The following is a 12,027-nucleotide window of genomic DNA, read 5'->3' on the forward strand; positions in this document are numbered from 1 at the left end:
TTCTTTTTGTAATGCACTGCAAAGTGTACTGAGTTTAAGAGCTGCTGCTTCTGTTCAGCACCCCAAACCTCAAAGGGGCAGGAGAGAATGAGCAAGATAAGACTGTTACTTTCCCCTCATATAGAAGAGGTACATGGATCAGAAAAAAAAGCCCATTCATCTAGTGCCCTGTTTGCAACAGTCCTTTACTTCACTTAACCACACTGGGTTAAATGCTTTCTATGAATCTATCCCACGACGCTAACATTATATTTGAGGTTGCTATGGCAACTGGCTTTTAGTTATATAACCAAGAGAGCTGCTGGTAATATAAAATAAAGAGGGAGATTTTAGATACAGTTCTACTGGTAACTGAAAAAAAAAGTATATTAATTTGCAATTTCAAACAAACACTTCCCTCTCATTGCAGTACAACTGATATGGGACTTGTGTAGTGGATCTAACTTTTTTGTTGTTGAAAAAAGTTATCAAAAGAACTGCCGTGTGTATTAATAAAACTATGTCAATATTATAAAGCGTATAACACAAACCCCCTTCATGGATCACTGCCTTGCCGTGGTGAAGGGGCTTGAATAACTCAGAGAAGCTATGAGCTATGCCGTGCAGGGCCACCCAAGATGGACAGGTCATAGTGGAGAGTTTTGACTAAACGTGATCCACCTGGAGCAGGAACCGGCAAGCCACTCCAGTATCCCTGCCAAGAAAACTCCATGGGCAAAGACAACAGGCATATAAAAGTTATGACGCTGGAAGATGAGCCCCTCAGGTCGGAAGGCGTCCAACATGCTACCGAGGAAGAGCGGAGGACAAGTACAAGTAGATCCAGAGCTGATGAAGCGGCTGGGCCAAAGCCGAAAGGATGCTCAGTTGTGGATATGCCTGGAAGCGAATGGAAAGTCCAATGCTGTAAAGAAAAATATTGCATAGGAACCTGGAATGTAAGAACCATGAACCTTGGTAAGTTGGATGTGGTAAAAAATGAGATGGCAAGAACAAATATTGACATCCTGGGCATCAGTGAACTAAAATGGACGGGAATGGGTGAATTCAGTTCGGATGACCATAATATCTACTACTGTGGGCAAGAATCCTGTAAAAGAAATGGAGTGGCCCTCATAGTCAACAAAAGAGTGGCAAAAGCTGTACTGGGATGCAATCTCAAAAATGATAGAATGATCTCGATACGAATCCAAGGCAGACCTTTTAACATCACAGTAATCCAAGTTTATGCACCAACCACTGGTGCTGAAGAAACTGAAATTGACCAATTCTATGAAGACTTACAACACCTTATAGAAATGACACCAAAGAAGGATGTTCTTCTCATTATAGGGGATTGGAATGCTAAAGTAGGAAGTCAAGAGATAAAAGGAACAACTGGCAAGTTTGGCCTTGGAGTTCAAAACGAAGCAGGGCAAAGGCTAATAAGAGTTCTGCCAAGAGAACAAGCTGGTCATCACAAACACTATTTTCCAACAACACAAGAGACGACTCTACACATGGACATCACCAGCTGGGCAGCATCGAAATCAGACTGATTATATTCTCTGCAGCCAAAGATGGAGAAGCTCTATACAGTCAGCAAAAACAAGCTGACTGTGGCTCAGATCATCAGCTTCTTATAGCAAAATTCAAGCTTAAACTGAAGAAAGTAGGAAAAACCACTGGGCCGGTAAGATACAATCTAAGTCAAATCCCTTATGTATACGCAGTGGAAGTGAGGAACAGGTTTAAGGATTTAGATTTGGTGGACAGAGTGCCTGAAGAACTATGGGTGGAGGCTCGTAACATTATACAGGAGGCAGCAACTAAAACCATCCCAGTTAAAAGGAAATGCAAGAAAGCAAAGTGGCTGTCCAATGAGGCCTTACAAATAGCGGGGGAGAGAAGGCAAGCAAAATGCGAGGGAGATAGTGAAAGATACAGGAAACTAAATGCAGATTTCCAAAAAATAGCAAGGAGAGACAAGAAGGCCTTCTTAAATGAGCAATGCAAAGAAATAGAGGAAAACAATAGAATGGGAAAAACCAGAGATCTGTTCAAGAAAATTGGAGATATGAAAGGAACATTTCGTACAAAGATTGCCATAATAAAAGACAAAGGTGGAAAGGACCTAAGAGAAGCAGAAGACATCAAGAAGAGGTGGCAAGAATACACAGAGGAATTATACCAGAAAGATATGGATGTCTCGTATACCCCAGGTAGTGTAGTTGCTGACCTTGAGCCAGACATCCTGGAGAGTGAAGTCAAATGGGCCTTAGAAAGCACTGCTAATAACAAGGCCAGTGGAAGTGATGATATTCCAGCTGAACTATTTAAAATTTTGAAAGATGATGCTGTTAAGGTGCTACACTCAATACGCCAGCAAATTTGGAAAACTCAGCAGTGGCCAGAGGATTGGAGAAGATCAATCTACATCCCAATCCCAAAGAAGGGCAGTGCCAAAGAATGCTCCAACTACCGCACAATTGCACTCATTTCACACGCTAGCAAGGTTATGCTTAAAATTCTACAAGGCAGGCTTAAGCAGTATGTGGACCAAGAACTCCCAGAAGTGCAAGCTGGATTTCGAAAGGGCAGAGGAACCAGAGACCAAATTGCAAACATGCACTGGATTATGGAGAAAGCTAGAGAGTTCCAGAAAGACATCCACTTCTGCTTCATTGACTATGCAAAAGCCTTTGACTGTGTCGACCTCAGCAAACTATGGAAAGTACTTAAAGAAATGGGAGTGCCTGATCACCTCATCTGTCTCCTGAGAAAACTCTATGTGGGACAAGAAGCTACAGTTAGAACTGGATATGGAACAACTGATTGGTTCAAAATTGGGAAAGGAGTACGGCAAGGCTGTATATTGTCTCCCTGCTTATTTAACTTATATGCAGAATTCATCATGCGAAAGGCTGGGCTGGATGAATCCCAAGCCAGAATTAAGATCGCTGGAAGAAATATCAACAACCTCAGATATGCAGATGACACAACCTTGATGGCAGAAAGTGAGGAATTAAAGAACCTTTTAATGAGGGTGAAAGAGGAGAGCGCAAAATATGGTCTGAAGCTCAACATCAAAAAAACGAAGATCATGGCCACTGGTCCCATCACCTCCTGGCAAATAGAAGGGGAAGAAATGGAGGCAGTGAGAGATTTTACTTTCTTGGGCTCCATGATCACTGCAGATGGTGACAGCAATCACGAAATTAAAAGACGCCTGCTCCTTGGGAGAAAGGCAATGGCAAACCTAGACAACATCTTAAAAAGCAGAAACATCACCTTGCCAACAAAGGTCCGTAGAGTTAAAGCCATGGTCTTCCCAGTAGTGATGTATGGAAATGAGAGCTGGACCATAAAGAAGGCTGATCGCCGAAGAATTGATGCTTTTGAATTATGACGCTGGAGGAGACTCTTAAGAGTCCCATGGACTGCAAGAAGATCAAACGTATCCATTCTTAAGGAAATCAGCCCTGAGTGCTCACTGGAAGGACAGATCATGAAGCTGAGGCTCCAATACTTTGGCCACCTCATGAGAAGAGAAGACTCCCTGGAAAAGACCCTGATGTTGGGAAAGATGGAGGACACAAGGAGAAGGGGACGACAGAGGACGAGATGGTTGGACACTGTTGTCGAAGCTACAAACATGAGTCTGACCAAACTGCGGGAGGCAGTGGAAGATGGAGTGCCTGGCGTGCTTTGGTCCATGGGGTCACGAAGAGTCGGACACGACTAAACGACTAACCAACAACATAACACAAACGGAAAGCCTCCTTTCCTGTGCATACTCTTTCACAAACAAACAAACAGCCTTAATATAATCAAATTCATTTGGTCTGATATGCAAATTAGTTGACAAGGACTCCACTCGTGGCTACAGGTCTGTGCTCAGTTACAGCTCAAGCCTATGAAGTAAATCCCATTTGTGTTCAGTAAGGCTTACTTCCAGGTCAGCATGCAGAAGACCCCAGGATATTTCTAGTCCAGAGGAGGTTGAAAAGTGAGGCAGACTGCTGAGCCTGGCGGGCAGGCAAGCCAAACAGAAAGCAGTGAAGAGTGAAGCAGTTTGGGGTTGTCAAGTGATGGCTTCATTTGAGTGTTGTTAGTTGTTGCCCATGTCTCAGAAGCTTGGCTGGCCTCAGCTACAAGTCAGGCATTGAGTGTTGCCAGCCCCATGCTGCGGAATGCTCTTCCAGCAGAAATTCGGCATGCATCCTTGCTGCTAACTTTCAGGTGTCTCCTAAAGAACTTTTTCTGCTGTTAGGTCTCATCAGTGGCTTCATTTCTATTTTCAGATGAGTCAACCATTCTTGCAATTATTCTGTATTGTTTTATGTTATTATATATTTTATTGCATTTGCATAGATTATCGTACACCACTTTGATATTGTACATGAGTGGGCAGTATGTGAATACTTGTATAAATAAAACAAAGAAAGTTTTGTCTTGACTTAAAAGAAGAGCTGTTCCGACTGAGCAATCAGACCACAGTCAAGGGGTTTAGTAGGGCCTGGTCAAACTTCATAGGACCACTGTTTCATCTGAGTCCTGTTGAGCTTCTACCACCATATGCAATACAGTGGTACCTCGGGTTAAGTACTTAATTCGTTCCGGAGGTCCGTTCTTAACCTGAAACTGTTCTTAACCTGAAGCACCACTTTAGCTAATGGGGCCTCCTGCTGCCACTGTGCCGCCACGGCACGATTTCTGTTCTCATCCTGAAGCAAAGTTCTTAACCTGAGGTAATATTTCTGGGTTAGCGGAGTCTGTAACCTGAAGCGTCTGTAACCTGAGGTACCACTGTTTGCCCAAACAGAATAGAAATGCCCAAGTACAAAATGTCAGCAGCTCCCTCGTGTGGTAAGCTGGTATATTACATATCCCTCTCAGATACTGGTCACATGCAGTTGCGCATAATTTGAAAAATGTGAGCTCACATTTTAAGTTCCTATACTACATTTTCAAAACAAATAATCTTCCTTCTGGATGGTACTCAAGAAAAACTGGCTGTGAGACTTTACAGCGGATGACTGTGGATAGCAGTGATTGGTTAGAAACTGTGAAATCAAGAACCTAAAGCAGCTTTTTCAAAAATAATGTAATAAAAACTGAGTCTGACATATAATATGCGTATTCTGTTTGCTTTTTGAAAAAGTTGGCAGCCTGCTTGAAGCTTCTACTGCCAAGTCAGTGTAAAGAATAGAGAACCAGGTGGGCCAATCGTACAAGGCAGCTCCCTAGGATTTGCATGCATGCTTGCACAAACGTCCTCTCTCCACCCTCCTCCTAAAACTAAAGGCTTGATGTTCCATCTTTAACATATTGCTGAATTTGTGCAACTACAGCTTTACATACATATATACAGTGGTGCCTCGCAAGACGAAAATAATCTGTTCCGCGAGTCTCTTCGTCTAGCGGTTTTTTCGTCTTGCGAAGCATACCTATTAGCGGTTTAGCGGATTAGCGCTATTAGCGGCTAAGTGGCTATTAGCAGCTTAATGGCTTAGAAAAAGGGGGGGGGAGGAAAAAAACTCGCAAGACTCGCAAGACGTTTTCGTCTTGCGAAGCAAGCCCATAGGGAAATTCGTCTTGCGAAGCGCCTCGAAAAACAGAAAACCATTTCGTCTAGCGGGTTTTTCGTCTTGCGAGGCATTCGTCTTGCGGGGCACCACTGTACCTCACTACATTTGATACATTATGTTCAAACAGGGAGTCCAATGCCATTTAAATACATAATTCACAAAGGCAAAAATGCATATATTCCACTTACTAAATTTAGTTGTTTTGCTTTTGTTCTTTTATGATCAAACTAAATCATTTGTAGTCCAAATTATTTAAGCCACAAGGTGGTGGTATAACAAGTGAGGCTACAAACTTGGTATAACAAGTAAATATCATGCCAAGTACTCTAGAGGTCCTGTGAAAATATTTTGCTACTTATATATCAGTTAGCACTATTAAAAAATTAACAAAACTCACAAAGCAGAGAAAGATGTACTTTTGGAACCAGTTTGCAGTTAGCTATGAAAGATCAGAATGAACTTTCTTTTAAAAAAATGAACAGAGCAAGAGGCTTTTTTAATAAAGGAAACTGGATGCATTTCACTAAAATGCAATTTGTCAGTAAACTAAATATTTCATGAAAACCGAGAGCATCTGTATATTTACTCAAGTAGAGGTAGGGATGGGTGAATTTTTCAGTGCTAATTCCTCTCAGTTTCTCATCTTTTCCAGTCTTAAATTCAGTTATCTCCATTTCTACATCAGTTTGACCTTTTGGCACCAGGAAAATTTGTACACATTTCCCGCATGAATTTCTCCCAATATATAGATGTTTGCAAGTGATTTTCACCAAAATACACATTTTTGTGCACTTTCCCCTAATATATACTTTTGTACACTTTTTTTAAAAAAGGAATTGCATTGCAAAATTCAGAGAAGTGCAAATTTTTAAGGACAGTTGAGTTTTGATTCATATATTGGTTCAGGCATTGCAAATTAGATAAATCTGCATCAAAATGTAAACCAGTTGGATGTTTCTTGCATTCCTAAGTAGAAGTTATTGCTCTTGTTTTAGGCTAGGGGTGGGGAACCCTTTTCAACAGAAGGCACAGTGTCATTCCACTTCTCATGGTTAAATAGATAGTCAGAAGCAAAAGGGGTGTGGCAAAATAAAATTCTGGCCTTTGATACAAGTTTTTGCTTCGTGGCCTTCACCTTCCTTCCTAGGCACCCTGTCTGCTGGCCTGAAGTTTACATCAAATTTCTTGGATTTTACTTCTGGGAGGGTAGTTGAATTACCCAGTTCCATTACAACCTGGTGGAACATCACATATTTATTTTGAGCTTTATGCCACAGAAAATCTGTTAGTGCTTTAAGTTTTCAGAAGACGGCTGGTTTGGGGTTTTACCTCTGATCAAGGAAGGTCCAATCAAGCAAATAACATATATAAGTATATAAACAATAATATAGATTAAGCTTCTGTTTAGAGGTTTTGTGAAATACAAGAAGAACTGAGTCCTTTCTGTTAGGCTCATGGTGCTAGATGAATTGTTTTAAACTCAGAAGTGCATAATCTGTTTAGCAGTAAGGGCTGCATGTACCATGAACTGCAGATTGTGACCATGTGCAGCACTTCTTCACAGTCTTATCAGAGGTTGCTCAATGAGAAGATCAAAAAGGTGAACCATTCCCTAAAAGGCAGCTTTCCCCACCATTTGAAATTTCCCCCTGAAATGTACAGCCACTAGTCTTGACTGTGTTCTACCTTTTCAGTTCATGTGGGCGATTGTGAGGTCCAATAGGCCTGGCTAGCATCCCCTTCACAAGCTGACTGTTCATGCCAGAATAACTCCCCAGAACTTTCTGGAGGTAATGTGAAGGATTTCTGCGGCTTACATGTAGTTGCTTCTCAGCAGACAAATCAATGTAGAAAGGGTCCCTGAAGAAACAATGCTTGAAAGCCTTTATTCTAGAGGAAATAATGAAGTGTTTTACGCACGTCATAGCATATTATTCCTTTGTTTCAGATGACTGAAGAAGTGGAATAACCACATTATGCACTGCAGTACATTGCATTATGGTATTAGTGTGCCAGTAAAAATGTAATTTGGGTGGATATTAATGAATTTATATTTCAAGATTCTGAGTGCTAGCAAACAGATGTTGTCCTAGCTTAACTTTGTGTTCTTGTGAGTACAGAAAGATTGGCTGTAGAATTTTGCACACGCAACTGATCACAGTCTTAACATTTCAACTGTATTTTAACTAGCAGCAGGTTCATTTTGTATGTGATAAGGCAGGGATAGCCTCCAGCTGTTCTTGGGACTACAACTTCATCAGCCCTAGACAGCATAGCCAACACTCATCATAGGAAGCTTTTCAACAGACTTACCAATAATATATTGCGCCTTCAGGAACTCACTAGAAGTTTATATTCTGACCTACTCGGTGTAATGTGCTGAGGAAATTTATGCTGAGGAAAACTGCAGATTCTAGAGTGTTTCCTAAAAGATACAACCTCCTTCTTGCCCCCCAATGGGTCACCATCTTCAGGAATATCACTTAAAGCAGTTGCTGTAACCACAATACCCATAAACACATGAACAATCCTAATACAGATCAGTGAAATTGTTTCCAATTAAAAAGGTAATTAAGTATTTATTTGTAACCTAAGGCCCTTTTTGTTGAAACATATGTAATTGCCATTATTCCTGTTTTCTGAAAATGCAGATTTTCCCTAAAACTCAAATCTCAATGCTACGATAAAGAATTCAGGCCATTTAGTAAAGCATATTTTGCCCGCAAAGGAACTTCCAAAAGGGAATGGCAGGATCTGTAGTCAGCCAATTACCGGTAGCTAACTGAAGAAAGTGTCTTGGTTGTAGAAGTCTCAACTCTCTCTACAATAGAATGTAGCAATCTTTGCGAAGGGACTATATATGTGTGGAACGCAGGTGGCGCTGTGGGTAAAAGCCTCAGCGCCTAGGGCTTGCCGATCGAAAGGTCGGCGGTTCGAATCCCTGCAACGGGGTGCGCTCCCGTCGTTCGGTCCCAGCGCCTGCCAACCTAGCAGTTCGAAAGCACCCCTGGGTGCAAGTAGATAAATAGGGACCGCTTACTAGCGGAAAGGTAAACGGCGTTTCCGTGTGCGGCTCCAGCTCTGGCCAGAGCAGCGATGTCACGCTGGCCACGTGACCCGGAAGTGTCTCTGGACAGCGCTGGCCCCTGGCCTCTTGAGTGAGATGGGCGCACCAACCCCAGAGTCTGGCAAGACTGGCCCGTACGGGCAGGGGTACCTTTACCTTTACCTTTATATATGTGCTGTAACAGGAAACTTTATCTGTCAACACACAAGTAATGTTAGTGACTTTTACCCTGTGATAATGCTTTAGTGATAAACAATTTTATGAACTTGCTCACCATAAAAACATTCAAAATCTTTCAAAAGATATCACATTGTTAGGACTTAGAGCAGGGATTGGGAACTTGTGGCTGTCCAGATGTTGTTAGACTCAAATTTAATCACCATGGTCAATGGTCAGGCATGAGGGGGCTTTTTAAGTTCAGCAACATCTGGAGGATCACAGGCTCCCCATCCCTGACTTAGGGCTTGACGGCAGAGTGAGTGAGGAACTGCTAATTCCTTATGTAAGGGCTGGGAAGGGAAAAATTACTTCTTGAGTAGGCATGGAGCCCCACTGCAAGGACAGTGAATTTCAGAGCAAAATGTAAATATGGGGGTAAACTATGCAGGTCCCTCTTTTCCCTCTGCTTCATTTTAAATGCATTTACTTCCAGTCCTCCTTGATTTATATGGAACTGGCAGTGCCCATGTTGGATCCTGCCACTATCACATTGAGTGATAATCATTCTTGTTGACTGAATATTCAAGTGCGAGTCCATATGTATTTTAGTTGAAACAGAACCTCAATAGGTACACACGTTGCTTAAACACAATGGAAGAAATATTGGTTTTTAGACAGAGATTCAATTCTTTTAAAAGGCAGAACTCAAGATCTATGCAACTCAAGGCACAATTACGATGGTTTATGAAGAAGCCACAACCATCTGCAGAGGCCACATGAAACAAGAAAGCATCCTCACCTGTAGAAGTATGAACACCCCCTGACTGTGTTGTGAGTGAAATGTTCCTGAGTCTTCTCATTTCCAAAGTCCTCTAGAGGATCTGACCACAGGATGTCGCACATAGGTCCATACGCAGGTGGTTCCTTGAATCGATCTAACTAAGAAAAAGAGAAGACGAAGAGAAAGGCTAAGGGTGCTAGAGGGAAAGATCTGGCACTGACATTTAGGAACAACAGTGTAACCACACAAGCATTACCGTGCTTTGGTCTTGAGACTCCAACCGCTCCCGCAGTTCAACTCAGAGCCATAACAGAGTGTGGTTCCCCTGGTACAACCATAATGCACCAAGAGTGAATGCTGGCCCCAAACTGATGTGCAACCACAGAATATAGTTATGGCAGTTTATAAAAGGGGATTAAACATCATCATTACAGCAAAATGAATTCTGGTTTTGGCCCTGTATACCTGAAGAAATGTCTCCACCTCTATCTTTCAGCCCAGACACTGAGATCCAGCTCCAAGGGCCTTCTGGTGGTTCCCTCATTGTGAGAACTGAGATTACAGGGAACCAATTCCCATCATCCCTGACCACTGGAGCTGCTAGCTAGGGATGATGGGAGTTGTACTCCAGAAACAGCTGGAGACTCAAGTTTGGGAAACTCTGACTTACTTTCCCAATGTAAGTGGAGAGAGCCACTGCATAGGAGGAGGTCCATGAAAAAGAACCTCAAGTGATGACTGCAGGGTCTGGGCCAATTCATATGGGGAGAAGCAGTCCTTGAGGTATTGTGGTCCTGAGCCATTTAAGGCTTTATAGGTCAAAAGTAACACTAGAAATTGGGTCCAGAAACTAATTGGCAGCCAGTGTTGTTTGGCCAGGACTGGCATTATATGCTCAAACAGTCTTGCCCCAGTAAGCAATCTGGCCGCTGAATTCTGCACCAGCTGACGTTTCTGAACCATGTTTGGAGGCAGCCCCACATAAAACATACTGCAGTAATCTAACCTAGAGATTATGAGAGCATAGACAACAGAAATTAGGTTCTCTCTGTTTGGATAATTAATTAATTAATTAAGTAATTTAGTGTGCTCAGCCATCAATAGCTGAATGCAATCCCTCAAAACATAACAACAACAACAATTTATTTGTACCCCACCCATCTTACTGGGTTGCCCTAGCTACTCTGGGCGGCTTCCAGCATATATATAAACATCGTAAATTCAATTATCTCATTGATTAGAGGGGAGGAATAGCAAAGGAAATCAATTCCATCAACTGAAAAGCTCCCTAGATGCATTTTAATAATAGAGCTATTTAATACTTTTAAAATCAGAGTTGTACACATTATTTAAATACTGACATCCCTGCTGTAAATAAACCATTGTCTGCCTGACTTAAGTAACACAGTGAACAAACAAATCTGTTGCTGAACAAGAAATCTCCACCAACCTGCCCTTAGCTGGATGTTTACTGCAGGTTCGCCACTGTGCACAGAAAAGCACTGCAACCCTCACCCTTTGGAATTCATCTTGAGACAGGATGAATTCATTCATTACAGAGGAAGAAGTGTTATGCCTCTCAACTTTACTTCTCTCCCTGCCACACACACATCTTGCTTCGGGATCATAACTGGACTGACAGATGACAGTCTACTTGAGATTTAGAGATGGAATAGGGTGCATGTTCATGCACATAACTATTCATGCGCTATGGTTTGGTACTGCATCCAAACAAGGTCAATGGAATTCATGTGGAAAGAGTTCTTGGGAGCAGCATACAGTCTGTAATTATACCAATTATTTGGAATTTTTCTTGAGTTTTGTGGCTTTATGCATGCTTTTGTGAGCATGCATAAACAGGACTGGCCTAAGACATTTTGTTGCCCGAGGCAAAGGACAACACCATCCCACTCCATTCAAATCAGACTGAACTGGTCTGAGTGCTGAATCTTATTTAAACATAGGTGATGTGATAGCATCCCCTACTGCTCTTTAGGCAGCAGGCTAGTTTAGGGGTTCCAAGACAAGCTGTGCTGCATACACAGTTCTGCCCTCCAAAAGACGGTACAACCAGGGGCTTAAGAGGAACAAGAAAGTAAACACACCTCTCATTATAAGCAGACATGTTTCTGTTGCTGCATGAGGAACCTGAAATCTTGATGAGACACGCAGATGTGGGGCTATGCAGATCGGAGCTGAGTTCCTAAAGATTCCTCGCTTCCTTCAGACTGGCTGTGAGGAGGAGACTATACGCAATTGCTTCCATTTTAAATCAATTGCACTTTGCCAGTTTTGCAGTAGGTAATCTGCATCGCACAGACCTCTGTACTGTCCCCATGAATGAGATGTCATATAACACATGCACACCAACATAAAGGTTTACTTAAAAGGAACATATACTCAGCATTCCAATACAGAAGGACCTCCTAGGACCTTATCTGGGCATTCAA

At 42.1% G+C, this 12,027-nt stretch overlaps 1 protein-coding gene across 5 annotated transcripts in view; it reads right to left on the bottom strand.

Moving 5' to 3' along the window:
• The window catches only part of PPP3CA (protein phosphatase 3 catalytic subunit alpha), a 186,103-nt gene that overhangs the window by 37,272 nt on the left and 136,804 nt on the right, over positions 1-12,027 (bottom strand). For all 5 annotated transcript variants that reach the window (XM_079990249.1, XM_079990248.1, XM_079990250.1 and 2 more), the window contains exon 6: positions 9,596-9,735. In XM_079990249.1, coding sequence (XP_079846375.1) covers positions 9,596-9,735 — 140 coding nt within the window. The remainder of the gene's footprint in view (positions 1-9,595; positions 9,736-12,027) is intronic.

This window comes from Podarcis cretensis (genome assembly GCF_951804945.1).
Source record: "Podarcis cretensis genome assembly, chromosome: 9".
Classification (NCBI taxonomy): Eukaryota; Metazoa; Chordata; class Lepidosauria; order Squamata; family Lacertidae; genus Podarcis; species Podarcis cretensis.